Source organism: Ranitomeya variabilis, chromosome 3 (genome assembly GCF_051348905.1).
Source record: "Ranitomeya variabilis isolate aRanVar5 chromosome 3, aRanVar5.hap1, whole genome shotgun sequence".
Classification (NCBI taxonomy): Eukaryota; Metazoa; Chordata; class Amphibia; order Anura; family Dendrobatidae; genus Ranitomeya; species Ranitomeya variabilis.
The window spans coordinates 126284051-126309304 of NC_135234.1; the positions used below are offsets into that span (position 1 = coordinate 126284051).

Genomic DNA, 25254 nt, shown 5'->3' on the forward strand with positions numbered 1-25254 from the left:
CTTTATGGTAGAGTGGCCCGATGGAAGCCTCTCCTCAGTGCAAGATATATGAAAGCCTGCATAGAGTTTGCAAAAAAAAAAAAAAAAAACACACATGAAGGACTCCCAGACTATGAGATAAAGATAGACCTTTTTGGTGATACTTCTAAGCTGTATGTGTGGAGAAAACCAGGCACTGCTCATCACCTGCCCAATACAATCCCAGCAGTGAATCATAGTGGTGGCAGCATCATGCTATGGAGTGTTTTTCACATGCAGCGACAGGACGACTGGTTGCCATTGAGGGAAACATGAATGCGGCCAAGTAAAGAAATATCCTGGATGAAAACCTCTTCCAGAGTGCTCTGGACCTCAGACTTGGATGAAGGTTCACCTTCCAACAAGACAATGACCCTAAGCACACAGCTAAAATAACAAAGGAGTGGCTTCAGAACAACTCTGTGACCATTCTTGACTGGCCCAGCCAGAGCCCTGACCTAAACCCAATTGAGCATTTCTGGAGAGACCTGAAAATGGCTGTCCACCAACGTTCACCATCCAATATGATGGATTTGGAGAGGATCTGCAAGGAAGAATGGCAGAGGATCCCCAATTCCAGGTGTGAAAAACTTGTTGCATCATTCTCAAGAAGACTCATGGTTGTACTAGCTCAAAAGGATGCTTCTACTCCATACTGAGCAAAGGGTCTGAATACTTATGACCATGTGATATTTCAGTTTTTATTTTTTAATAAATTTGCACAAATTTCTACATTTCAGTTTTTTTCAGTCAAGATGGGGTGCAGAGTGTACATTAATGAGAAAAAAATGAACCTTTTTGAATTTACCAAATGGCTGCAATGAAACAGAGTGAAAAATTGAAAAAGTTCTGAATACTTTCCGTACCCACTGTATATAGCGCACTCACTTATTATGCATAGCACAGTCCCCTAGTATATAGTGTACTCACTTATTATGTATACCGCCATCCTTAGTTACATAGTTTACTCGTTTATTACGTATAATACAATCCCTTATTACGTACATCCTCTCGTTATATATGGTGCCATCCCTTATTACATAGCTTCCTCTGCTGTTATGTACAGCACTCTCTCTTACATACTGTATTCTTGTTATTTTTGTTATTCACAGTACCCTCTTTTATTACATAGTCCTCTCGTTAGAATATAAAATGATTGATGATGGAGGAGGCGGTGACCAGAAGTCCAGTCTATCAGCACCCCCATTAGGAAAAAAAGCTTTCTCAGGTTCCATCAGCAGTCATTGCATTATATATTTAACAAAAGAGGACAGCTTGTGATAAAGACAAGGCTCTATATAATCCGATATGTAAGGGACGGTGCACTGTGTAATAAGTGATGGCAATATACAGTACATAATAAAGGAGACTATGTAAGATATATATAAACATATGTGTGTGTGTATGGATATATATATATATATATATATATATATATATATATATATATATATATATATATATATATATATATATATATATATATATATATATATATATACACACACACTGTATATATATATACACACACACTGTATATATATATACACACACACTATATATATATATATATCTATATATATATATATATATATATATATATATATATATATATATATATATTGTATTATTATAGTGCCACTTATTCCATGGCGCTTTACATGTGAGGAGGGGTATACATAATAAAAAACAGGTACAATAATCTTAATCAATACAAGTCCCGACTGGTACATGAGGAGAGAGGACCCTGCCCGAGAGGGCTCACAATCTACAAGGGATGGGTGAGGATACAGTAGGCGAGGGTAGAGCTGGTCGTGCATATATAGCCATAAAAGGAGGGGGACCCCAACATATTTCTTGCACAGGGGCCACAAGCTGTCAGTGTCCGCCCCTGATCTGTAGCTATAGTTGCCACTGTGAAAACAGCAGTATCACTAATTTTGCATTTTAATAAACATCATGAACTGAACAAAAACAAATACAACATTGCTACTTGAAAAAAAAAATACGTTTAACAAAAAAAAAAAAAAATGTAAACAATAGGTCATTTTCTGACAGTATATCTCCTTTAAGGTGAACCTTTTCTTAGAATTCAATGCTGTGCCATTCCTCTGTTATCTATACTAGAAAGGAAAGTGGTAAAGAATTCTGATAAAACGTGATTCCCTCCAGACATGAGCTTTTGACACTCATCCATCAGAGAACAATTAGAGCTTTTCATGTTGCACAGAGTCTTGGATCCCTATGTGGTAAATTACCTCTACTGGACACTACAGTCAATTTCATTCTGATGGAAATCTAAGCCAAAATCTTTTCTTGAGTAAATGTAATTGAGTTTTAAATTTTAACACTTACGTTAAACCCATAAAATGTGCTTGAGGATGATTTCAAAAGTTTAAATTCATTCGATATATTATATAAAACGTTTCAGCTTTTCTTTTTAGACAAGAGTTCATCAGTTTTTGGAAATTCTGAAACGTACCTTCACCTACAACTCCAAGGACCTCAAATTTATTCATCACATTACCAAGATTAGGAATCTTCATGAAGACAAACACGGCTTATGATGACAGCCACGAAACATGGCAGAACGGATGTGTGAGGGAGAATCTTCACGGCTTATTTGTCTCCAAATGATTGCATGTTGCTTTTACCTATGGGAGAAGAACACAAAAGTTATCATCCAACTGATATTTTACCATTGGGCCCATATTAAATTTTAATTGGTCATAAAACAGTTTAAAAGATGGTTCAGAAAGACAGAGACTGCAAAGTCTCTAGCAGAACAGAATTCTAGATGAGGCGATTGAAAAAAGGCATAGGTTCAAAAAGATCAAGCTTTCTCAACCTATATAACATGGAACTATGTAATCTTTTGAAATTCAAATTTGCTAGCTCTAAAATGTTCCTAAAAATTGGATTAGCTGTGAATAGAAAAGTACTCCAAAGACTCCATCAGCCCTGAACACTATTCTCTTTTTTTATACTGTAATCTTCACACACTCTCTGTATAGTATCTCCAGCGTATTATGAACCTCTCCATACCTCCCTAAGCAATGACATCCTTTCACTATCCAGATGCACCAGAAAATGGCTGCTGCATTCTCTGCTTCTGCTTTTATACAGGCTAAAATGGTCTGCAGCTGGTTTAGGCGATTTGTACGAAATAAATTGCAAATTGTTTTAATTTCTAAAAATTCAACACAAGTTCAATTTGAGTTGAATTGACTTGATCATCTCTTACTGTGATACATATAGAATATAGAAGATAAAATGTTCAAAAGTAAAAAAAAAACGATTTTAAAATGATTTTTAGCCAAAAATATAAGCATGTAAGTAAAAAAAATAAAAAATAATGCCCCAAACAGTGTTCTCATTGTTTATGGGGCATAGATTTGGCTTCACCTTGCAAAATAGCTGAATCAACGAGTCTATGTCTATAACTGTTGTAGAAGACTTGTAGGTATAAAATAAAAAAAAGTAGCTGATAAATTCTGATTGAAATAGATCCCAAGCAAAATGCATGAAATGCTATATAGATTTTTCAGTTAGGATTTAATTAATTTATCCCATTGCATTTTAAGAAAATTAAAAATAAAGCTTAGATTTCTATCAGATGGCCATGACAAAACAGAATCTCTTCTGTCGGACTGTGAATGACGACTTCACATATTATTGATGCGCCCAGTCAAAAAAAAATTACTTTTCTATTTTCAAAAGCCAACAATAGTACTGCCAAATATAGAGCTTTATAGATTTTTGCCATATGGAAACTCTCAGTCACGATACAGAAAAGAACAGGAAGGTAGAACATTTTATGTAATGATGGCAATGCATTGTGAGGCATATTGACGAATACTGCAGCGGTCCCCAATTTGTGGCTTTCCTGCTGTTGCAGGGATCTCTATGTCAGTGAATATAGCAGATGGCTTACAAAATATGCACTTTTTGGCCAAAGATTCAATTACGTTTTCCTCGTTTTAACTGTAGCATGAGAAAAGAGAAGGAAGCTGTTGGTATTAAATGGGCACTGAATTATCAAATGTATAGTCAAAAACATAAATAGTGCAAGCTAAAAGTTAATTGTCATCTGCTCACAAACTTTTGCACATGCCACTACTTGCCCGAAAATGTGGGATATTTCCCTCCCAATGCAACATTTGAAAAATGGTAAGAAAAGTGGGTGGAGTGGGGCAGCAGAGAAAGTATCTAACAAATTTAACAATATAGGGTTCGAGTGCAATCCGACAAAACATTGGATTGCACTCGGACCAATGTTAGTCTAAGGGGCTGTGCACAAGTCCAAATTTTTTCCTCGGATAGAGTCTGTCCAAGAAAAAAATTGTTGCATGTCCGAGTTTGATCCCAATACTTGGATCACATTTGGCCAAGAAAGTCAACGAGCTGGTGGCAAACATCAGACTGCACATGCAAGACATCTGAGTGCGGTCCGATTTCCACCCACTGACACAATGCAGAAGATGGAGAAATTTTGTTCTCTATCTACTAATCACATTCCAGAGACTCGGAGCACACTGTGCTGACACTTGGATCAAACTTTAATCAGAATTTGATCAAAGTGTCATTTGCACAAGTCTGCACATAGCAGCCATATATTTCACTTTTAGTCACGGGAGTGTACATATTAAAGGGAACCTGTCACCTGATTCACACTGCCTAAAGCATAGAAAGCATGAATCAGAGCCTGGCTGCATGATAAAATATTCTGACATTTCATAGAAAATATTATTATTAATAAAGATTATTATTATTAAGATTGTTATGATTATTAAGATTAGTAGTAGTAGTAGTAGATTATTATTATTAAAATATACTTTAAATATCCAGCTAGAGAATGAGACTTGTCCGGTGCCACCTATGGCCGGCTCCTAGGTGATTGACAGTTCTCTTGCTCTGAGAGAGACCTGTCAATCACCAGTAGGATTAACAGGTCACTGGATATTTACAGCATATTTTCTCTGGAAGGTTGAAGCATTTCATAGAATTATATAAGTGGCTGGAATCATGCACCCATACTGTAATTCATGTGGCCCGCGGTGAGAATCAGATGACCGGTTCTGTTTAAAAATATTTGGCAAAGTCACTCAGATGAACTAGAATTTAAGACTGGTGTATGACTGGCACCAACTGAACCATCAATGCTAGGTTTCTTTTTATGATTAAAATGTTGCTAGCAACCAATTTTTCTACTAACTTGTCAAGAATAAGGTAAATTCATTTTCTCATAAAGGCCAAACCTTCACTGGTGAGCCATTAACACCACCTCTCCCCAGGCTGAGTATAGTGGAGTGATTTTCTATAGTAATCCCCGACAACCCTTTTAACGTTGTTCAGGCTTCATGGGTGTTCACGCTGAAGAATGTTATAAGGTTAACAACAGGAAGGAATTTACGGTAATCTCTGTGAAGGGAATTTTAAGCATAATTTTGGAAAATACTTGAATTCCATTTTGCCAGATCACACAATGTGCCTGATCGGCTCCATTGTGTTGGAAAGCAGCAGTACAAGCCTGGGCAGCTATTTTATCTATAAACTGATTTAACTGTTGGACACCAGCCAGTACAATATCCCCCATTGCTAACCCAGAAAGATAAAGACACAGTCAATTGAAGAACTTCCCAGGTGTTCCCAGTGAACAGAACAATTCTTACACATCTGATATTTAAAACTGAAGGAAAGAAAAACAAAACTGAACAGAAATGGGAACCCGAAATCCATGTAGATTTTAAGCTGCTACTCTTGTATTCCTAGAACAATGAGAAGATCCTTGAAGTAAACATTCAGATTTCCACCAAGTAGTCTCCCCTGGATTTCCAATTATTTTGGGTTGTGTGTAAAAAGATGATTCTTGTTAAAATCTCTGTTTTTGTCTCATGACGCTCACTATTAAGATGAATGTGATCTCTAAGTAATATTAAACTAAAATGAGAAGACATATTTACTAGAAGTAAATAGTGATTGAATGGTGTGATTCATTCAACTTATTAGGACTGTATGAAAATTCAACTCTTTTTACTGGAAGTAAATGCACTATATATCAGATTATGGAAAAGTGATCGTCAAGGGGAACAAAAACCCAAGAGGTCTACATGGTGGAAAGGAGCTGGAAAATGAAAATGTAATAAGGGAAAATGTATTCTACATCACAATTTGAAAACTGAAGTACTACAGTCATGAAAACTTTTGTAGATGATTGGTACAAAACAACTGAAGGATGAGCACTAGTGATGAGCGAGTATGCTCGTTACTCGAGTTTCTTCGAGCATGCTCGGGTTTTCTCTGAGTATTTTAGCGTGCTCGGAGATTTAGTTTATGTTGACGGAGCTGCATGAATACATGTGGGGATTGCCTAAATCCCGAGCATGCTCGGAGAAACTTGAGTAACAAACATACTCGCTCATCACTAATGAGCACCACTCTCCAATGTACAATTACATCAAAAAGTCAAACACAAAGTAACAAACAATAAATGACTTACAATAGATCTACCAGTCATAATTTATAAAATTTCCCAAAACCAATAATACCACATAATGACCCTGGTTCATCAAAGCAATTTCAACAGAATTCTGCCAAAAAATTACTTTGAAAAATTGTAAAAGTTTGGGGCAACTGTGAGTTGGACAAAAATGTTGCAACTTTTGGAGTTTTACGCCAATTTCTTCTTATTCCACATAAGTGGCTGTAGCTGGGGTTGGATAGGGACACGGTAGGGGCATGATGCCACAGCTTGTCTAATTTACAAATCTAGACTCTACAATAGAAAACTTACTCCAGTCAGAGACAGGAACAAGATATCTGGCATAGTGCATGAGGCACACACCACTCTTCAGATACTCCTGATTCATGAAAAGGCATGTACCACTTCATGAATTAGCAGTGTCTGACTCCACGATGGTCCCTCATCCAGACCGGTGAGAAAATCGACAATCTTGATGAATCGGGGCCATTATGTCTAAATCTATTTTTCATTTCCATTTTTGGTTACTTTGTGTTAGACTCTTTCATCGGATTTTACATTTTGATATCTTAGGGTGCACAATTCCTGTATTACGCAAGACAGATGCCGTGTGTTTCCCCAAACTATCATGTTATGGGAAACTGCTCTAGAATGGAGTTTTAATTGATTTTAGATTTGTGTTTAACTTAATATTTGTGTTATATAAAGTAATACATTATTACTTAATTGTTGAGTGGGCACAGATTTTTCCATGTGGTTCTGTTCGTTGGAGTATTTGGAGAAACCATGTGGAATATTTAAAGAGATTGTCACACAATTATCACTCCTGTCCATATATTTTATCATAAATTACTGATGTCATAATTACGAGGTTCAGAGCAACCCCTTTTTGGGCCAGAACATACGTCTACTTTTCGAGTCCATGCATAACATGGTCTGCCATTCACTTCTATGGCTGGAAAATAATGTTACATTTCTCCACAAAAAGCCTCTGCCAAAAAGTAAGCTGGAAACGTTTTAGAAAGTGATTGTCTTCATGAGAAAATCCTTTTAGCTTAGATGGTGTTAGACACGGCTAACAACGCAGAACATATAACATTTCAAATAAATCTTCAGAAATGAAATGGTATATGGGTATGGTTTGCGAGACATACCCTTTACATGCCTAAAGCTACAATACTCTTCTTATAACATTTCTGAGATCTCTTGTCATATACTTATTTTTCTATATAGAGCCCATACCAGTCATATATAAAGTCTATTGCAGTTCTCTATTTTACATCTACAGTCCAACAAGTATTACAGAGAGGTCCAGCTCACTGTCTGGGATCTTTCCATCTTCACATCAAATCGCCTGTGAATTTTGAGTGAACGTTCTTACTCACGGTGTCAAATTGTAGACCGAACATTATATTTATACCCCCACCGCATTAAAGTTCCACCTACCACATTACACCTGACAAACCAGCAAAACGCTTGCTTGTCAGCTGAACCGATCTGTTGGATTGCCCAAAAGGTCATGATTCTTGACAGAGAGTTGTCTTGTGTGAACAAGAGATGTGCTGCCGAGAACAATATGCGTACTGAATGAGGTCTTACTGATTGCTTAGTGAGCATCCAAAGCATGTTAGCAGGTGTAAATAGGCTACAAAATGTCCGCCAACCGGCAAACATGTATCCAGCCGATGGTCATTTAACGCTATACATTGTTCAGTGTAAATGCACCCTAAAGGTACCGTCACACTAAGCGACTTTGCAGCGAGAACGACGACGATCGTCCTAGATAGCGATCTCGTTGTGTTTGACACGCAGCAGCGATCTGGATCCCGCTGTGATATCGCTGGTCGGAGCTAGAAGTCCAGAACTTTATTTCATCGCTGATCACCCGCTGTCATCGCTGGATCGGTGTGTGTGACACCGATCCAGCGATGTGTTCACTTGTAACCAGGATAAATATCGGGTTACTAAGCGCAGGGCCGCGCTTAGTAACCCAATATTTACCCTGGTTACTATTGTAAAAGTAAAAAAAACAAACACTAAATACTCACCTTCTGATGTCTGTCACGTCCCCCGCCGGCGGCTTCCCTGCACTGAATGTGTCAGCGCCGGCCGGCCGTAAAGCAGAGCACAGCGGTGACGTCACCGCTGCTGCCGGCGCTGACACATTCAGTCAGTGCAGGAAGCTCTCGGCAGCAGCGCGTAACCCTGTGGATGCGGGGGACATGACAGACATCAGAAGGTGAGTATGTACTGTTTTTTTTTTACTTTTACAATGGTAACCAGGGTAAATATCGGGTTACTAAGCGTAGCCCTGCACTTAGTAACCCGATGTTTACCCTGGTTACCCGGGTGCTGCAGGGGGACTTCGGCATCGTTGAAGACAGTTTCAACGATGCCGAAGTCGTTCCCCTGATCGTTGGTCGCTGGAGAGAGCTGTCTGTGTGACAGCTCCCCAGCGACCACACAAAACGACTTACCAACGATCGCATCGCTGGTCGTGATCGTTGGTAAGTCGTTTAGTGTAACGGTACCTTTAGGGTATGAGCACATGTTAGGTATTTGCTGCAAATACCGTTTCTGCATATCTTTCAGGAAAAAGGCAACATAAAATACGTGCATTTTTATTGCGTTTTTTACATGCGTTTTTGTTGCAGATTTTTCCTCACTCATCAGTGTGGGTAAAATCTACAGCAAAAACGCTGAAAGAATTAACATCCTGCAGATTTAAATGAGTTGCAAAGCTGTAAAGAAAAAATAGCAACGTGTGCATGAGTTTCCAGGATTTTCATTCACTTTGCTGGGATTAAAAAATCCTTAGTGACAAAACTGCACAGAAAAAAAGCAACATGTGAACATAGCCTATCTGTGATTATTTACTTTATATCTAGCTACATCAGTGAACCACTGGGGATATCCTCGCTGCCTCAATCTAGTATATACCGTGTTTTTCGGACTATAAGACGCACTTTTTTCCTCCCAAAATGTGGAGGAAAATGGGGGATGCGTCTTATAGTCCGGAGATATTGCTATGGCTGTGGTTTGGAGGTGAGGGAGCGGTATCGGAGGAGCAGTGGGTCACAGAGGCAGGAGCTGGTGGCTTCGGCTAACTCCTGTGCCCGCTACTAAAGAGAAATGAATATCCACGCATTCCACGCCCATGGGTGTGGAGGGCAATGAATATTCATTTCTTCCTGACATCCTGGTATGATTGATTGGCCCCATCCCCTTGCTGGTATGATTCTGAATATTCATTTCTCTTAAGTATCGGGACATGTGACCACCGGCAGCAGCAGGAAGCAGGATACTCACCGCGATCTCTGATGAACGGTCCCAGTGAGTATTTCGGCAGATGTCCCTGCCATGCGCTGCTTACAAGCATTAAGCAGCTGCTGGCACCGAAGCAGGATGCGGTGACTGCGAGGGAGCGGAGGAAGGTAAAGTAAAGGTTTGTTTTTTTAATCTTTTCTAATGGGGCCATGGATACCAGGACTGGGATGGGGCCACTCATACCAGGAACTGGATGGGGCCAAATCAATCAGACCAGAAAGGGGATGGGGCCAATCAATCATACCAGGAACTGGATGGGGCCAATCAATCATACCAGGAACTGGATGGGGCCAAATCAATCAGACCAGAAAGGGGATGGGGCCAATCAATCATACCAGGAACAGGATGGGGCCAATCAATCATATCAGAATAAGAATGGGACAATGCATACCAGGACTGGGATGGGGCCAATCATACCAGAATAAGGATGGGGCCATGCATACCAGGAAGGGGATGAGGGCCATGCATACCAGAATGGGGATGAGGGCCATGCATACCAGGATGGGAATGATGGTCTTGCATACCACGATGGGGATGAGGGCCATGCATACAAGGATAGGGATGAGGGGACCATATTTACCAGGATAGGTGATCTTAAGTACAGAATTTACCACTTTTTGGCTTCGTTTTTTTCCCCCCTAATTTCCTCCTCTAAAACCTAGGTGCGTATTATGGTCCAGTGCGTCTTATAATCCGAAAAATACGGTATATTAATTTCAACATTCAAAAGATCTGGCTAGAACTGATATATTACTATAGTCAACCTTATACTGATCACTAATGACACAGAGCACCAACTCACTGGGTGACACTCGGGAGTATTCACCAGAGAACCAAGTTATGGACTTTCCACTGCACTGAAGCATACCCGTACAGCTGCCTCTCTGGATTATCAGCTATGTTACGTATGTATTGCAACGTTTATAATGTTGACACTTTACCATCTATTGTATATTGTATTCTTCATCTTTTTTACCGGAAATTTTAATTACGTAGCAGGAACTGAAATGTTACCATGTCTATCACAACTATGTGCATGCAGATCACTTAGGCGGAGTCCATAAAAGCAGTAACATCATTTGATCCCAGAACTGTACACAGCTCTTGGGCTGATTACCTTTTTGAGGGATATAACTCTGTTGCTATTTTTTAATAATTTACTGGTGCATAATAAAATAGTTGTATAGAGTTTCATACGCGGCACACAAAACTGGTTATGTCTCTTTTCTTTCTGAGATTTTAATAGATTTAGAGCACATTCTATTTTATTGCTTTTTTGGGGGATTTAAGATGTAGAGTAAATTTACACCATGAACTTTTCCTTCCTGTAAAATAAAAGACACAACAAAAAAACAATTAGAACTCATTTGCAATTGGGTTTTTATGTTGGTATTTGCTTCCATTATGTAACGGATTTGTTTTCTGCATTACTTTTTTTTCTCCATCTCAAAGACGGAAAAGAGAAAATAAATTCTAAAATGCAGGTGGGAACAGGCTTTTTTACATAGTTACATAGGTTGAAAAAAGACCTAGGTCCATCAAGTTCAACCTTTCTATTATTTAATATTATTAATATTTTTATTTTCTGTCCTGCCCTTTATTCAAACTGTCTGAAAAAATGATCTTAATCATTCAAAAGAAAAAACAAAAAAACTAACTTGCGCACACGGACCAATTATGCCCTTACAAGTTCCGATAACCACAGCCATAGAGAGAAAGTTGTGTTGCATTGGAGAAAATGTAAGTAGAAAATACTTGGCACTCAGAAGAGTTTTTTGCAATTTTGAGAAATAGATTTTTATTCGGTGCATCCAGTTCAATATTTAAACGTTTTCGGTCTTACACAATCAGACCTTCAGCCCTGCAGCCCTGGAGCGCATTTTCCTGGCGGCACGGCGTCCTCTACTCTGGCGGTTACAGCGCTTCTGTCCCGGCCAGTCTCTTGCTCTTTTCAGCGTATTGGTCACCTACCACCGCCTGCTATAAGTTTCACAACTATTTCTGATGAAGGTCTGATTGTGTAAGACCGAAAACGTTTAAATATTGAACTGGATGCACCGAATAAAAATCTATTTCTCAAAATTGCAAAAAACTCTTCTGAGTGCCAAGTATTTTCTACTTATATTTGACGGGTTGGATACCTAACTTGAGCACCTCCAAGATACCCTGAGTGCCGTGGCCTATATTTCTGCATTGGAGAAAATGACCCAATGAACATTTTTAATTTCTACTAATATATGCATAAACATACAATTTAGTACAACTTAGGATGTGTTAGAAAATACGGACACTACCTTTTATTTTATAGAACAGCTACACGCAAAGAGCTTCTGCTACACTTCGATCCCGGTAGGAGTTTTTAATTGATATCAGTGCTCAGATTGAGAATTAAGACAGCTGAAAAGGCTTTTATAATTAGTACTTGTTTTGATGAGACATAGTGGATGAGCAATCCCATATTACATAATCAAGTGGAGCACAGATTTCATAGAAAGCAATGAAAGGTCAAATGCTAGTTCTAATGAAGCAAATCAGCAGAGCTGGGCGGCATCCAGTACCCGGCACATTGTACCTGACATTCTGGCAGGAGAACGCTGTGTGGGGGGATCTGTAATCCTCGAATGTAGGAAGAATTACATACAAATTCTAATACAATAAACAAAAAGGGTTAGAACAGAGTCAGCAGCACATCTGTTACACTACTGGGAATCCAAAGTAACATTTCCATCAAATCAGATTAATCGTAAAATGAACAATGCCGAAAAATAACGCTCATTAGGATACAAGAACTCACATTGCCTTAATAAATGGTTTAGAATTACTCAACAAAGATGGCTCTCGCAGTGTGCACCTACAAGTGGTGTCGTGTAGGTGCACCAAAGCATTGCCATCTTACAGGCTTATGAGCACGTAAGGACACCCCATTAGTAGCTTCTCGTGTCATGACTGTACTGGTCATGAGACTTGCCAAGGAGAATAAATTCAGCTGTGCGATTATGGTGTGGTTTCTTGACTGCACAGTTCATTTCACCACTGTCCTCCACAGTAGACATAGATCTGGTCTTTGACGTGGCCATCCAATAACCCTTGAAATCTTTCATGTTGGCCTTAGTCTCTATTCACACTGATATCAGAGGAGCCATTGGCAATGCACGCAACAGTATTACCGACATCAAAACATCTGCCCCACTTCTAAGTCAATGAGGTCCTTCAGATACCAATGGGATCCATCATATAAATGAATGAATTTTGTAGGAGTGGAGGCTCTATCGATCTGTGAAGGCTAACCGGTATGTTTATGGTGACTGTCACAGGCCAGTTTCAGGAAGGTTTAACCCTTTAGTGACAAACAATTTTTATTTTTACATCTGACCAGTGTCACTTTATGTGGTAATACCTCTGGAACGCTTCAACAAAAACCCAGTGATTTTGAGACTGTTTTTTCGTGGCACATTATACTTTATCATAATGGTAAATTTAAGTTGATATGTTTAGTGTTTAGTTATAAAAAAAAATCAGAAATTTAAGAAAAATGTTAAAAAATTTGCAATTTTCAAACTTTAAATGATTATCCCATTAATCCAGATAGTCAAACCACAGCAAAACATTAATAAATAACATTTCCCACGTCTGCTTTACATCAGGACCATTTGTAAAATGTTATTTAATTTTGTTAGCATTTTAGGTTTAAAAATGTAGCAGCAATTTTTCAAGGAAATTTACAAAATTTACTTTTTTAGGGGTCTATCCAGCTATATATTGGGAACCCCCAAAAATGATACCATTTTAAAAACAGGACAGTGCCGACACTGATCATGACTGATGCAGCAAGTTGTCAGCTACAGTGTCCAGCCGACAGCTGCTGGATTGTCACCTGTATGTGGATGCTATTCTCTTATATCTCAGGTCAGTTAAAAGACGTATTGGCTGTCATTATAGGATTAAGACAGATGCATTGTGGTATTTAATGTAACTTTATAGGGGTGCTCCCATCTCAACATGTACTGTCTATAGTCAGGGGCCAGAGATGGATAGAATTATGGAATCAGAAGAGCAAGCAGTGATACTTCTAATCGAGTGAAGGCTATAGTTTAGCACAGCCAACTAGTTTTCATAATCCCGGCCACCTCTGGTTGCTAAAGCATAGACACATATGGTAAAAAATGGCTGAGGGAATATCCCATTAAGAAAACTTTAAGGCCGGCGTCACACTAGGCGTATGAAAATACGGTCCGTTTTTTATGGCCGTAATATTCAGTAATTGTCCCAAAACACTGTTCCGTATTCAATGCGAGGATGCGATTTTTACGCACAAATTTATCCGTGTGTCATCCGTATGGCATCCGTATGGCTTCAGTACGGCGTTTTTTTCACGCAGCCTTGCAAAATGGACATATCATGGATCCATCGGCTCAAATATTCTTAAGAACATATATACAGTCTATATATTATATATCAGTGAGACACATATATATATATATATATATATATATATATTATGTTCCAAACTATTATGCAAATGACATTTTTCTCGGATTTTCCTAAATGGTCAGTGCATATGACAGTCAGTCTAATAAAAGTCATCACCCGTTAGAGTATACATCGAATTTTATTGAAGAAACCTCCCAATGATAACAGTATAATCTCCAAAATGAATAAAAACTCAAAATGCACTGTTCCAAATTATTAGGCACAGTAGTATTTCTAAACATTTGATATGTTTTAAAGAACTGAAAATGCTCATTTGTGGAATTTGCAGCATTAGGAGGTCACATTCACTGAACAAAAGAGCTATTTAACTCCAAAACATCCTAACAGGCCAAGTTACATGTTAACATAGGACCCCTTCATTGATATCACCTTCACAATTCTTGCATCCATTGAACTTGTGAGTTTATGGAGAGTTTCTGCTTGTATTTCTTTGCATGAAGTCAGAATAGCCTCCCAGAGCTGCTGTTTTGATGTGAACTGCCTCCCACCCTCATAGATCTTTTGTTTGATGATACTCCAAAGGTTCTCTATAGGGTTGAGGTCAGGGGAAGATGGTGGCCACACCATGAGTTTCTCCTTTTATGCCCATAGCAGCCAATTGCTCAGAGGTATTCACTGTCATGCATGAAGATAATTTTGTTCCTGAAGGCACGTTTCTGCTTTTTAGACCATGGAAGAAAGTTGTCAGTCAGAAACTCTATTTACTTTGCTGAGGTCATTTTCACACCTTCAGGAACCTTAAAGGGCCCTACCAGCTGGTTCCCCATGATTCCAGCCCAAAACATGACTCCTCCACCTCCTTGCTGACGTCGCAGCCTTTTTGGGACATGGTGGCCATCCACCAACCATCCACTACTCCATCCATCTGGACCGTCCAGAGTCGCTCGACACTCATCAGTAAACAAAACTGTTTGAAAATTAGTCTTCATGTATGTCTGGGCCCACTGCAACCGATTCGGCTTGTGAACACTGTTTAGGAGTGTCCGAATAGTAGGTTTATGCACCACAGCAAGCCTTTGAAGGATCCTACACCTTGAGGTTCGAGGGACTCCAGACACACCAGCAGCTTCAAATAACTGTTTGCTGCTTTGTAATGGTATTTTGGCAGCTGTTCTCTTAATCTAATGAATTGGTCTGCCAGAAAACTTCCTCATTATGCCTTTATTTGCATAAACTCTTTCTGTGCTCTGTTTCAGTCACAAATCTCATCAGAGTATGATGATAACTCTTAAGCTTTCATGAAATATCAAATTTTTTCATACCTTGTCCAAGGCATTGCACTATTTAACGCTTTTCAGCAGCAGAGAGATCCTTTTTATTTTCCATATTGCTTGAAACCTGTGACCTGCATAATAATGTGGAACATCATTTTTGAGTAGTTTTCCTTTAATTAGAATCACCTGGAAAACTAATTATCACATGTGTTTACGATTCATTTCAGTGATTCATTGAGCCCTGAGACACAATACCATCCACGAGTTTATTTGAAAAACAAAACAATTAAATCTTTAATACACTTAAATCCAATTTGCATAATAATTTGGAACACAGTGTGTATATATATATATATATATATATATATATATATATATATATATATATATATATATATATATATATATATATATATATATATATATATATATATATATAATTCAGCGCTAGATAGCAGAAAAGCCAGTAATTCAATTGCCGGCTTTTGCTATCTCCTTCACAAACCCAACATGATATGAGACATGGTTTACATACAGTAAACGATCTCATATCCCTTCTTTTATTACATATTCCTCTTTAATAATGTAACAAGTGTCTCTGTGTAAAATTTGGGGTCTCTAGCTATTAAATTAAAGGGTTAAATCCCGGAAAAAAATTGGCGTGGGCTCCCGCGCAATTTTCTCCGCCAGAGTGGGAAAGCCAGTGACTGAGGGCAGGTATTAATAGCCTAGAGAGGGACCATGGTTATAGGACCCCCCCTGGCTAAAAACATCTGCCCCCAGCCACCCCAGAAAAAGGCACATCTGGAAGATGCGCCTATTATGGCACTTAGCCTCTCTCTTCCCACTCCCGTGTAGTGGTGGGATATCGGGTAATGAAGGGTTAATGTCACCTTGCTATTGTAAGGTGACATTAAGCCAGGTTAATAACGGAGAGGCGTCAATTATGACACCTATCCATTATTAATCCAATAGTACGAAATGGTTAATAAAACACACACACATTATTAAAAAGTATTTTAATCAAATAAAGACACATGGTGTTGTAATATTTTATTCTACTCTTAATCCACCTGAAGACCCTTGTCACCTGAAATAAAGTAAAAAAAAAAAACAATCAACAATATTCCATACCTTCCATCGTTCAGTCTTGTCCCACGCTGTAAATCCATCTGAAGGGGTTAAATCATTTTACACCCAGGAGCTCTGCTAATGCAGCTGTGCTCCTGCCTGTAAAACTTGGTGAATGAATGGAATGCAGGGGAATGTACTGTAGTTACCTCGAGGCGCGGTGATGCGCCCTCTGCTGGATGAACTCATATGAACTCGAGCGTGGGAACTTTTCAGAATATTTTCTCAAGCTGACAAACACAGCATGCTGCGATTTTCTACGGCCGCACAAGACCGTATAATACGGATCCGTAGATAGGAGCTGGGCCATAGAGAATTATTGTACCGTATGCATTCCGCATTTTCTGCGCCTCTCATACATCCGTAAAACACGCCAGTGTGACGCCGGCGTTATATATATATATCTACTATATAATCGTCTAAGGGTCACTTCCGTCTGTCTGTCCTCCGGTCTGTCTGTCTGTCACGGATATTCATTGGTCGCGGCCCCTGTCTGTCATGGAATCCAAGTCGCTGATTGGTCGTGGCAAAACAGCCATGACCAATCAGTGACGGGCACAGTCCGGCGGAAAAATAGCCGCCCCTTCCTCCCCGCAGTCAGTGCCCACTCCATACTCCCCTCCAGTCTGCCCTCACACAGGGTTAATGGCAGCGGTAACGGACCGCGTTATGCCGCGGTGAAATGCACTCCGTTACCGCTGCTATTAACCCTGTGTGACCTACTTTTTACTATTCATGCTGCCTATGGATTGACAACAGGCCTTCCCCGCTCCTCGCGACACTCCGGTGACCGGTCCATGCTGCGATCTCGCGAGATGATGACGTAGTGGTCTCGCGAGACCGCTAAGTCAACATCTCACGACACCGCAATGCACTCTTGAGACCGGAGCGCACGAGCAGCTTCGGTAACCGCTTCGCTTGGACCCGGGGGCTCCGGAAGGTGAGTATATAACTATTTTTTATTTTATTTCTTTTTTTTAACAGGGATATGATACCCACATTGCTATATACTGCATGGGCTGGGCAATATACTACATGGGTTGTGCTATATACTACGTGGCTGGGCAATATACTGCGTGGCTGGGCAATATACTAAATGGGCTGTGCTATATACTACGTGGCTGGGCAATATACTACATGGGCTGCGCAATATACTACATGGGCTGGGCAATATACTACGTGGCTGGGCAATATACTACGTGGCTGGGCAATATACTACGTGGCTGGGCAATATACTACATGGGCTGTGCTATATACTACATGGCTGTGCAATATACTACGTGACTATACAACGTGGGCTGCGCAATATACTACGTGAACTGCGCAATATACTACGTGGGCTGCGCAATATACAACGTGAGCTGCGCAATATGCAACGTGGGCTGCGCAATGTACTGCGTGGGCTGCGCAATGTACTGCGTGGGCTGCGCAATGTACTGCGTGGGCTGCGCAATGTACTGCGTGGGCTGCGCAATGTACTGCGTGGGCTGCGCAATGTACTACGTGGACATGCATATTCTAGAATACCCGATGCATTAGAATCGGGCCACTATCTAGTATATATAAATACATACATAATATATATATACACACACACACTAGATGGTGGCCCGATTCTAACGCATCGTGTATTCTAGAATATGCATGTATATAGCAGCCACATAGTATAAAGCACAGGCCACGCAGTATATAGGAGCCATGTAGTATACAGCAGACAAATAGTATGTGGCCTGTGCTATATACTATGTGGCTGCTATATACATACATACATACATATTCTAGAATACCCGATGCGTTAATACAGGCCACGCAGTATATAACACAGCCCACGTACTATATAAACACAGCCCACGCAGTATATAGCAGCCACGCAGTATATAACACAGGCGACATAGTATATAACACAGCCCACGCAGTATATAACACAGCCCACGCAGTATATAACACTGCCCATGTAGTATATAGCACAGCCCCAACAGTATATCACACAGCCCACATAGTATATAACACTGCCCATGTAGTATATAGCACAGCCCACGCAGTATATCACACTGCCCACGTAGTATATAACACTGCCCACGTAGTATATAGCACAGCCCCCGCAGTAAATCACACAGCCCACGCAGTATATCACACTGCCCATGTAGTATATAGCACAGCCCCCGCAGTATATCACACAGCCCACGCAGTATTTAGCAGTGTGGGCACCATATCCCTGTTAAAAAAAATAATTAAAATAAAAAATAATTATATACTCACCAGCCGAGATCCACCGAAGCTCTGGTGATGCGCGCGTGGCTGCCGCCATCTTCCGTTCCCAGGATGCATTGCGAAATTACCCAGAAGACTTGGTCTCGCGAGACCGCTAAGTCTTCTGGGTAATATCGCAATGCATCTCTGGGAACGGAAGATGGCGGCAGCCGCATGTGGCTCGGCGGACTACATAGGGTGAGAATAGCAGGTTTTTTGTTTTTTTTTATTATTTTTAATATTACATTTTTTTACTATTGATGCTGCATAGGCAGCATCAATAGTAAAAAGTTGGGGACACACAGGGTTAATAGCAGCGATAATGGAGTGCGTGACCCGCGGCATAACGCGGTCCGTTACCGCTGGCATTAACCGTGTGTTAGCGATGACTGGAGGGGAGTATGCAGGCGGCGGGCACTGACTGCAGGGAGTAGGGAGGGACTAATCGGACTGTGCCCGTCGCTGACTGGTCATGTCAGCCATGAAACGCAGCTGGCGAGACCAATCAGCGACGCGGGATTTCCGTTACGGAAGTTGAGGACAGAAAGACGGAAGTACCCCTTAGACAAATTTATATATATATATATATATATATATATATATATATATATATATATACACATACATACACACACATATACATATATATAGATATATAGACATATACATATTGTGGTGATACGCTACCTGAGTGTGTTGGGGGACACTCGCTTGTCATGGGATTTAAGCACTTAGGCACGATTTCTCCACTTAAACAGTCTATTCCGGTTTATATCAGCATATCACATACGGTTTTACAGGTATCTCTCTCCATTACAGTTCATTACATGCATCAATGGAACATATTAAACCCCGACAGTCTGTTCCAATGGCAGATACGTCTCTGCCGTATATCACAGGTTTTTCCCATACCAGGGATTACCTCACAGGAACTTCGGCTCCACACACGGACTCCTGCCAGTGCTGGTTCACAGGGGAAAGCTGCCTCACTGGGATCACTGTCCTTGTGACCAGGGCACCTCAGATAGTCCAGACCCACAGTAGGAACTGTAGCCTCCCCACTACAGAAGCCATCACAGGTTCTCTAGTTGCAGCCTCTCCATGTGCTTTCAGGAAGTCCAGACACAGGCACTTTCAACACACAGGCCATCAGTCCATGATCTACCCAAGTGCTTACAGGACTCCAGTCCATCCGCGGACAATCCAACACTCTGACCATTCCAGGACTCACACTCTTACCAGGTGCTTGCAGGACTCCAGCCCATACCAGGACAATCCAACACCTCAAGCATTCAGTCCATAGCCTCAGCAGTGCTTCCAGGACTCCAGCCCACTTCAGGACAATCCAACACACGGGCTATTGCAGGACTCACTCTTACCAGGTGCTTGCAGGACTCCAGCCCATACCAGGACAATCCAACACCCTTGAGCATTCAGTCCATAGCCTCAGCAGTGCTTCCAGGACTCCAGCCCACTTCAGGACAATCCAACAGCCAGGCTATTGCAGGACTCACGGTCTCAGTGCCTCCAGGACTCCAGCCCATACCAGGACAATCCAACACTGACCGTACATCAGGTCCACGGTCTCAGGTGCTTGCAGGACTCCTCCAATACCAGGAGTCTCCAACACCGACCGTCCAGGACTTTGCACATGGACCAAACGGATCCATACACAGGAACCACACAGGCACATGTGACCCACACCCTGGTCACATTACATACCTGTAACCACTCCCCGGGGTGGGAGTGTGGGTGTGTGTGGCTAGTCTGACCCTCCCATCTCTCATAACTAGCCCTGCCAATCTCCCATTAGCATTACGCAACTACTTGTGGGACTACAGGTCCCAGCACACCAACCAAACTTCAGATTGACAGCACAGAGTGTCTTCCTCTGCAACACACACACCGGCCATTAACACTCCTGCCGGACTTAGTCTCATCACATTTATGCCTCCAAGCGCATCTTGAAGCACACACACAGCGCCCCCTGGCTGTAACGTGGGTCACCGCACCACTATATATATATATATATATATATATATATATATATATATATATATATATATATATATATATATATATATATATATATATATATATATATATATATATATATATATACACACACAGTACAGACCAAAAGTTTGGACACACCTTCTCATTTAAAGATTTTTCTTTATTTTCATGTCTATGAAAATTGTACATTCACACTGAAGGCATCAAAACTATGAGTTAACACTTATGGAATTATATACTTAACAAAAAAGTGTGAAACAACTGAAATGATGTCTTATATTCTAGGTTCTTCAAAGTAGCCACCTTTTGCTTTGATGACTGCTTTGCACACTTTTGGCATTCTCTTGATGAGCTTCAAGAGGTAGTCACCGGGAATAGTTTTCACTTCAGAGGTATGCCCTGTCAGGTTTAATAAGTGGAATTTCTTGCCTTATAAATGGGGTTGGGACCATCAGTTGTGTTGTGCAGAAGTCTGGTGGATACACAGCTGATAGTCCTACTGAATAGACTGTTACAATTTGTATTATGGCAAGAAAAAAGCAGCTAAGTAAAGAAAAACGAGTGGCCATCGTTACTTTAAGAAATGAAGGTCAGTCAGTCCGAAAAATTGGGAAAACTTTTAAAGTGTCCCCAAGTGCAGTGGCAAAAACCATCAAGCGCTACAAAGAAACTGGCTCACATGAGGACCGCCCCAGGAAAGGAAGACAAAGAGTCACCTCTGCTTCTGAGGATAAGTTTATCCGAGTCACCAGCCTCAGAAATCGCAGGTTAACAGCAGCTCAGATTAGAGACCAGGTCAATGCCACACAGAGTTCTAGCAGCAAACACATCTCTACAACAACTGTTAAGAGGAGACTTTGTGCAGCAGGCCTTCATGGTTAAAATAGCTGCTAGGAAACCACTGCTAAGGACAGGCAACAAGCAGAAGAGACTTTTTTGGGCTAAAGAACACAAGGAATGGACAATAGACCAGTGGAAATCTGTGCTTTGGTCTGTTGATTCCAAATTTGAGATCTTTGGTTCCAACCACCGTGTCTTTGTGTGATGCAGAAAAGGTGAACGGATGGAATCTACATGCCTGGTTCCCACCATGAAGCATGGAGGAGGAGGTGTGATGGTGTGGGGGTGCTTTGCTGGTGACACTGTTGGGGATTTATGCAAAATTGAAGGCATTCTGAACCAGCATGGCAACCACAGCATCTTGCAGCGGCATGCTATTCCATCCGGTTTGCGTTTAGTTGGACCATCATTTATTTTTCAACAGGACAATGACCTCAAACACACCTCCAGACTGTGTAAGGGCTATTTGACCAAGAAGGAGAGTGATGGGGTGCTACGCCAGATGACCTGGCCTCCACAGTCACCAGACCTGAACCCAATCGAGATGGCTTGGGGTGAGCTGGACCACAGAGTGAAGGCAAAAGGGCCAACAAGTGCTAAGCATCTCTGGGAACTCCTTCAAGATTGTTGGAAGACCATTCCCGGTGACTACCTCTTGAAGCTCATCAAGAGAATTCCAAGAGTGTGCAAAGCAGTCATCAAAGCAAAAGGTGGCTACTTTGAAGAACCTAGAATATAAGACATAATTTCAGTTGTTTCAAACTTTTTTAAGTATATAATTCCACATGTGTTAATTCATAGTTTTGATGCCTTCAGTGTGAATGTACAATTTTCATAGTCATGAAAATATAGAAAAATCTTTAAATGAGAAGGTGTGTCCAAACTTTTGGTCTGTACTGTATATATATATATATATATATATATATATATATATATATATATATATATATAACACAACATATTAGTGTAATAATGTTCTGCACATTCTGGGAAAAGCTTCCAGACCAGCACAGTCAGTACTTGGAGCATTCAGCGTGCTCTCTCTCATCTCTATAGCTCAGAACATAACTCGGGAAGCTGAGGCTCTGAGCATTTCCCTCCTTCTGTCATCCTTTTATAGCCAGATCCTCAATGATAAGAACTAAGTGACTGGTAATATACATAAAATGTACTTTATAAAACTACTCCTTGGCTTGTATCCTGCTAAAGATGACTCATAGTACACAGGACTAATAGAAATTATACATGGCTGGACGCCCTTACTTCTATCATTGCTTGGCAAAGCCAGTGCAATTTCAACAGTTATCCTGCCAAAGTCACTGTACTGTATATGTGAACTCCCTATAATACATTTTCACTTCTGTATCAAAATCCTGGATCAATTTTATTTGGCATTGGGTATGTATTAGATTAGATTGTGAACAGACCACATCCATTATTTTTCTTTTTAGGGCGCAGACAGACGGTCGTATTTCTCCTGCGAGGATCACATTGCACTCCTCGGACTGACCGTCAGCTTCCGGACACGAGCGTGACCACTGGACAGAAATACACGCTCCGCTCAGGAGATGTGATGGGCCAGTCCGTGCATTGTGATGTGATCCTCGCACGAGAACTATGGTCGTCTGTCTGAGCCCTTAAAGGAGAACTAAACCTACAATGGAGTGATACAAGTAATTGACAGGAATCTGTCAGTAGGATCATCCTAAGTCGTCTATATGGGCATGTAGCTCATAGGAAGCTGAATAAAATGATACCTTGATATCTGTGATCTGATGTCTTATTCCAGTGAAACCATATTTGCTTAATATGTAAATGAGCTGTTAAGGTCTCTGAATCAGAAACAGATCTCAGTGAGAATCCACCTCCAGAGATTACATCAAATTAAAGGGGACATTACCACTGTGAGATTTGTAATGTAACTATGCTCTTATAATTACACACTGATAGTTCTGCTCTCATTGCAGAGTTGTGTGTGATTATGAGAGCAGACAGTCAGTCATTACATGTCTCACAATGGTAACGCCTCCTTTCATTTATAATAATTAGTGATGAGCGAGTGTACTCATTGCTCAGGTGGTCTCCGAGTATTTATAACTGCTCGGAGATTTAGTTTTCATCGCGGCAGCTGAATGATTTATAGCTACTATACTGTTTTAATAACATGTGGGGATTCCCTAGCAACCAGGCAACCCCCACATGTACTCAGGCAGGCTAGTAGCTGTAAATCATTCAGCTGCCGCGATGAAAACTAAATCTCCGAGCAGTTATAAATACTCGGAGACCACCTGAGCAATGAGTACACTCGCTCATCACTATTAATAATCTCTGTAGCCAGAGTCTCCGGTAGATCCGTGTCTGGCCCATAGACTGGAAGATGTCATTTACATATATGAAAAAGGTGGATTTCTCTGGAATAAAACATTGGACTGCAAATATTAAGGTATCATATTATTCCGCTTCCTAAGACCTGCAAGCCCATACAGACGGTTTAGGAGGGATGATCCTACTTGCTTAGTTCAGAAACCCTTGAAATCTGCAAGTGATGCCACATTGGTGGGATATGTCATTACTGATGACTAACTGAGACAGAACAAAGACTAGATAGCAAATAAATTGTTCTAGATAATTTTTTTTATAAGAAATTAGAAGATTTAGCATTATATTAATATTCTTATAATCATTAAGGACTTCTAGTTTTTCACTAGCAGTACGTGTTCATAGTATTCAGAGATTTGCAATGGCATTTTTTTTATGCATGTATGAACTTATTAAGTTGCCAAATCTATATAGGATGGCAATATATTCATGATATGCATGACCCGATAGGCTTGCTTTTTTCAGATGACTGCCTGACTGCTTTAAAATGGTTTCTCCCATTTAAAAATATTGCTATAATTGGAAAGTGCCTGTAAAATCACAAAAGTTATTAATTTAGTCTTTACTAAAATTGTGCACAGTTCTCCAGACAAGTTTTTTTTAGTTACTTATTGTCTAGGTTAACATGCACAATGCCTATAAACTCTTTCCAAAAGAGCTTGTAAGTGCTGCTCTGAAACTGGCTGGGATCTCCTGAGCACACTGTTTGTTATGATCCTTAGTGGCTGAGGATCACAAATTACTCCAGCTAAGTAACAAACATAGGACAAGCTCTAGGGAGGTGGCAAACTGGACTGACCGCAAATCTGAACCTATCAAAACACACTAGAAGTAGCCGGTGAACGTGCCTAAAAATCCTAGACGTCTCAAGCCAGCCTGAGGAACTAACTACCCCTAGAGAGAAAGAAAGACCTCTCTTGCCTCCAGAGAAATAATCCCCAAAGATATAGAAGCCCCCAACAAATAACAACGGTGAGGTAAGAGGAAGGCACATACACAGGGGTGAAAGCAGATTAAGCAAATGAGGCCCACTAATACTAGATAGCAGAAAATAGAAAAGGGAATCTATGCGGTCAGTAAAAAACCCTTACAAAATATCCACTCTGA

At 40.5% G+C, this 25254-nt stretch overlaps 1 protein-coding gene across 6 annotated transcripts in view; it reads right to left on the minus strand.

The window, feature by feature from the left end:
* CDKL5 (cyclin dependent kinase like 5) overlaps window positions 1-25254 on the minus strand; it is a 381431-nt gene that overhangs the window by 210198 nt on the left and 145979 nt on the right. For all 6 annotated transcript variants that reach the window (XM_077294660.1, XM_077294657.1, XM_077294659.1 and 3 more), the window contains one exon: window positions 2501-2672. In XM_077294660.1, coding sequence (XP_077150775.1) covers window positions 2501-2564 — 64 coding nt within the window. In that variant the 5' untranslated portion in view covers window positions 2565-2672. The remainder of the gene's footprint in view (window positions 1-2500; window positions 2673-25254) is intronic.